This window comes from Haliotis rubra, unplaced genomic scaffold (assembly GCF_003918875.1).
Source record: "Haliotis rubra isolate DU_JTF1 unplaced genomic scaffold, ASM391887v1 Scf479, whole genome shotgun sequence".
NCBI classification, from domain to species: Eukaryota; Metazoa; Mollusca; class Gastropoda; order Lepetellida; family Haliotidae; genus Haliotis; species Haliotis rubra.
In genome coordinates, this window is record NW_025767167.1 from 858,227 (window position 1) to 864,226 (window position 6,000).

General features: G+C 39.9%; 1 protein-coding gene across 1 annotated transcript in view; it reads left to right on the plus strand.

Annotated features, from left to right (window-relative positions):
- LOC124290952 (carboxypeptidase N subunit 2-like) overlaps nt 1-5,049 on the plus strand; it is a gene marked incomplete at its 3' end in the record, with an annotated part of 97,656 nt that extends 92,607 nt beyond the window's left edge. The window contains exons 14-15 of the mRNA XM_046727798.1: nt 277-417; nt 4,867-5,049. Coding sequence (XP_046583754.1) covers nt 277-417; nt 4,867-5,049 — 324 coding nt within the window. The remainder of the gene's footprint in view (nt 1-276; nt 418-4,866) is intronic.
- Nucleotides 5,050-6,000: the final 951 nt, after the last annotated feature.

Sequence of the window (6,000 nt, forward strand, 5' to 3'; positions counted from 1 at the left end):
ATAGCGTCAATCGCAAAAACGTTTGTAGGCATAGATGCTATGTCTGTCAACGTTTGCATGACAAATACCTTCTCTTTATGACACTTATATCACATATAACGGCAGCCGTGACAAGTACAACAAAGCACACACACACACACACACACACACACACACACACACACACACACACACACACACACATGCACGTCAAGCCGAATTAACTTGATCATTTCACCATTTCACTAATATTTTTGAGAACCTATAAACACCCGTTACGTGTCTTCCATCTTGCAGCATGTCCACTGGGGTTCTACAAAGCTAGCTCTGGTTCCAGCCCATGTGTGTCATGTGACGAGAGGTCAAGTACTATTACTACCGGGTCAGACACGTGTGTCTGTTCACCAGGCTGGACAATGCGTCGGGGCAGATGTCGAGGTATGTTGGAACCAACAAACTTAATAGCAGCCTACACTACTAGGTCCACACAAATCCGCCAAAAGTCATTTAGGGAGACGCCATATTGGATCGGGACTCGCTAGTTTCAGTCGTTCACATAACTGTCATTACATGACCATCGTGAATATACATCCACCTTATACCTAATGCATGGATGCAATGCAGAATGGTATTGCGTGAAGTTAAGCGCTATAGTGAGTGAGTGAGTTCCGTTTTACGCCGCACTCAGCAATATTCCAGCTATATGGCGGCGGTCTGTAAATAATCGAGTCTGGACCAGACAATCCAGTGATCAACAGCATGTGTCAACCAAGCCAGCGAGCCTGACCACCCGATCCCGTTAGTCGCCTCTTACGACAAGCGTGGGTTACTGAAGGTTCATTCTAACCCGGACCTTCACGGATACTTAAGCGCTATATAAGTGGCCTTATTATTATTATTCCCCAATCGGCCGGCATCTTGTATGCGAGGAGATCGATCGGTAACTGTAACTAAAACAGTCCAATTATGCAATATGACCACTCGTATGCAGCTCGTGGAATTATGTAAACCTGACCAGTCACGGGGGAGCGGGATGAGGCTAAGATCTGAGTGGATTAATTTTTGCGAGTTATTGCTTCATCAGTTAATCGATATTACCAATTACATCTTTCCAAGACTTATACCAGTATCAAAAGATTGAGAGACAATGCCCAAATATTTACACTTCAATAGCCGCGTTGGAATTGATTCTGGACAAAAGACATCTTAAGACCGTAATATATACAGTCTTTCAGTATGTGCGGTACTTTGGTTTCTTAAAATATCCCCTAATAATTTGAAATTCAGCTTTCTTTCATTAAAGACGTAGGCAGGTCATATGAGGTATACATTTCAACAGTAAACAGTCATATAAATTCGGAATTCTGTTTCAAGTAACTAATTACAGTCATAGATACTTGGTTTTCAAAGACAAAGCAATTATTTTTCAGTCCTATGGAATACTGGTATATATCTCATCCAAGATGGCCATACGGCCATATTGTTGTCGTCGTAATTGTTGGCCATAAAATCTATAGTTTTCAGTCTTCTCCCAAATGTTTTTGTTTGTTATGAAAATATGTCTATATTTAAAAGGAATTCTTCTACCACAGTGATATTACCTTACTGGTTCATTTGAGATCACAGTCATCAGAGTCCGCATTCAAAACAGCATTAAAAACTCATCTTTTCAAAATTGCATTCTCAAAGCTACTCTAATCATCTGTGTACACTACTACACTGTAATTATTTCGAACTCCGTGTGTTTTCTCCTCTTAAGACTCTTTCTCACAACGCCGTAGAGCACCGCATGGTGGAAACAAGGCGCTATACAAAATTATGTGGAACATCAAGGTCTTGACAAAATGAAGCTGGTCGGATTTCTGCATTAAAGTATAATGATGGTTGATAGCCTGGATCCGGTTGTATCATTCCTTCATTAACTAATGTCAACATTAAACCCTAATCATACATTAAATCCTTAATGCATCATTAGTCAATGGCATCATTAAAAACGGTTTTATCAAACACTTATTAGCGTATCATTATCTAATGACGTCCTAATGTAAATATTTTCATTAAATCCGGGGATTCCCCAAATTTCTTCCCACAATTCCACGCTGTTAACATGTAATAGGGCTAAACCCCTCGGAACAAAAACAAACATTTCGACTGCTGTGAAGAAACACAGCTAAATAATTCTGAAACGTCGCCGATAAACCTAGAATCAGTTGGGATGTTTTGGAATATACACGAACACGAACGCCGAAGTGAGCTTTCCGTCATATTGGATAGTGTTTACAAAATCAAGTTTCGCTAAGGCCAGTCATAGGACGCCTATTAAATCATGTATATTTCATATTCAGTTGTGACAAATGCATCGCTGAATTCCTCATACATTTTAGAATCAAATTCCAAATGGTCTTTGTCACTATAACCAAGTGTCTAAGAAAAAACGAAACATATTGGGTGTGAAAACGGGACGTTGTGCTCATTACACAGCGCTTGCTAGAAATATAAACAAAGCAAAAATCAGATTTTATACTGTGCAGCATTTTCTAAATTTTTTTAGACATCAGTTCGTCTATTCGTAGCATGCATGAGCTCAATATTTTTAGTATATGCACGGAAAGAGTATCGTAGCAAGAACTAGAAAACTTAAAACAGATACAATACTGAAATTTGATATACATATTCATACGAAAGTTCTGTGAAGCGTGACGCCATGCGAGACGCAAAATCATGGAGAACGACATAGGCAATTATCGGCATTTCTGACTTTTTCAATGAAAACAATAAAAACAAACAACCATACGCAGATAGTCAGAATGTTTCCGATTACTTACATCATACATTTATGGACAAAGGTTCCCTCGCAAAATCATGGGCACCCATATCCACGAAGCCGCCATTTCATGAGAAATCGGTCATCGGTAGTGATGTCATACATCAACATTGTTGGACATATGTGGCAATTTCTTTGAGGTGAAGGTCGGTTGAATAAGAGTAAACACAATCACACTGTCCTGCGGATTACACTTGTATTATTAATGAATACTTTGTGTATCGTTCACATATGGTTTCATGAAACTAATTTCATTATCATCATTTAGTATTTTAAACCTAAGTAAAACTGACATAATAAATAAAAATGCTACAATGACTTACTATGAAGCAAATTCTCGCCAGTAGTTACAATGACTTATAAGCATACCTGAGTGAGGCCCCCTTATCTTTATAAGCGTGTGACCTTTATGTAGCCATTTGACGTCATAGGGGGAAATCCATTTTCAACACATATTGCGAGTCACTTTTAAGATTGAGTGTATAACGTTTTACATAAGCACACAAACTAATTTAATACATACCTATGTCATTCAGGTATCAGGCAGAATTTTGTTCACTCACACTTTCCGTAAAGATGCCAAATTAAAACTATAGTAGCACAGTACTTTTATCAGTGCACGATAAAAAGCAGAGAAATTTACTGTTTTTAACGCATAACAAAATTAGGAGTAACATTCAGCAGTGTCTACGTTTCAAACTGAGTTTATACCATGAGATAGGACATTCAATACTCTACATTTCTGTGTAATTTTATAGCTGTAGGTAGATCCAGTGCGGCGCAAACGAAATTCTGGCGCAATGTTCACTTTTCCAGGAAGTTTAATGACGCTCTAATGATACCCCAGGACCTTCATTAAGTTAATGACGCACTAATGACAACAGAGCATCATTAAAACGTTAGTACAACAGAATTTAATGATACATTAGTTAATGAACGTTTAATGGCACGTTAATGCTTCATTAAAGTTTGATACAACCGGGTCCAGGTGTATAACCTTATTATTGTTGGTAACAATACAGTGAGTGAGCGAATTGGGTTTTACGCCGCCCATTACATTCCAGCAATATCATGGTGGAGGATACCAGAAAATTAGCTTCACATATTGTACCCATGTGATGATTGGAACCCGGGTCTTCGGCGTGACGAGCGAACGTTTTAACCACTAGACTAACCCACTCCTCCTATAAGCTTGACTTTGTCTGGAGTTTGTTTTGCAGTTCCCTGCATTGATCATCTAATTATATTGTAATGTTTCTTTCAATGTAATCGTCAAATTCTATCCCGATGTTTAAAGTGAGTGCCATAGCAGCCAAATCATCTTTGTCCAAGAGACACATATGACATATACAGAAGAAAGTAACGATACACAGAATAGGCTTTTTTGGCGTGCGTCATTTAACTGTCCAACGTTCAAGGCCTAACTGAATTCAAAACAAGTGGTGCAGGATACTTTAACGCCTCATTATTCATTAACATGTGGCCATGAAACGGTCGGAACCGTACAAAAGGCACTGTGTTTAGTAGAGATTTCAAATGATAATGGACATTATTTATGTTGTTTCTATTTAAACGATCCCGAAGACACATCTAATCACTTTTCAAAATACCATAATTTTAGTATTAATCAGATTTACCTGCATCCCTGAATCAACACAATTTCGATAATGTTATTTTCTTATGTGATTCGGGGTGGTGGGGTAGTCTAATGGTTAAAGCGTCCGCCCGTCACGCTGAAAACCCGGTTTCGATTCCCCACATGGGTACAACGTGTGGAGCCCATTTTTGGTATCCCCCGCCTTTGAATATTGCTAAAAGCGGCGTAAAACTAAACTCACTCACTTTTCTGTGATTCAGAGTACCGGGTGTCTTGTTGTCTGGATACGAATTTGAACTTACAGTATAACGCAAACACCAGATGTCAACCCTATTTTTGCCTTGTATACCCTATGGTTTAAGCCTATTACCATGACAGGGCATTCACTTTCAATGGCGTATGTACTTTCTCAGTCTGCCCGAACACATATTTCATACAATATAATGACGAAAACCCTTATTCCCAGAGTGCCCTGAAAACACGTACAAGTCCCAGTACGGGCTCCACGCATGCCTACCCTGTCAGGAGCACGCCTTCAGCCCAGAGGGCAGCACTGAACCGGAAATGTGTCAGTGTCTGGATGACGCAGGCAGACCGATAAAGGACATCACCACGTGCAAGGCGCCAGTACGGCCATACAGAGTCACAGGTAATACTTTCTGTTTCTGTATTACACTGATCAATGCTGTAGTATTCCTGTATGTTGAGGTGGGGTAGCCTAGTGGTTTAAGTGTTCGCTCGATACGCCGAAAACCCGGGTTCGATTCCTCACATGGGTGAATGTGTGAAGCCCATTTCTGTTGTTCCCAGCCGTGATATTGCTGGAATAATGCTAAAAGCGGCGTAAAACCATACTCACTTACTAGTATTCTTGTACAAACATTATACATTATATATATGTATATTGATAATACCCATGATTCAACACGACCTTGTTTGATCAAAGCGCTATATAAATATTGATTGATCAATGGATCAGTGTGCATACAACAATGAATACAACCAAATGTGCCCATGAGGCGCTAGAAGGTATACTTAGAAATCAGATTGCCATCTCCACTTTCCGGTATCCATTGACAGCTGGGTGAACAGAGGCTAAAGTCACTTGTCTCGAGAGACACCACCTACAACATTGACAAACACTGTCAAATAGAGCTGATAAAATCTGCCCTTGGACTGGAGAAGTGTCAATAAGCTAATGGATTGTGATTGCGGAGAGAAATACCAAGTCAGGTTTTACAAGGCCATGCATACATCGTTTTAAATATGACAAGGAAAAGCAAATAAAAAATACTATGATGACATGTGTTACAGAAATGGGTTTTACTGTGCGCTTCAAGGTATTTACAATAATGACTGGAAACAATGAGCGCCGGATATGCCATCTTGACCAAATTAGTGGCAGTAAGGTAGCCGACAAAGTGTTCCGACATCACCCCAAAGGCCGGAGATCGACTCCCAAAAAGGAAACACACATCCACGTGTTATTTAACAGATGGTGGCAATTTTGTCATCGCTAGACCGGGTCGGTGGGAAAGCCTTGCAGTTAGGTCGCTCATCAGGTGAACGCCCGAGTTCGATTCCCCACGTGGGTACTGTG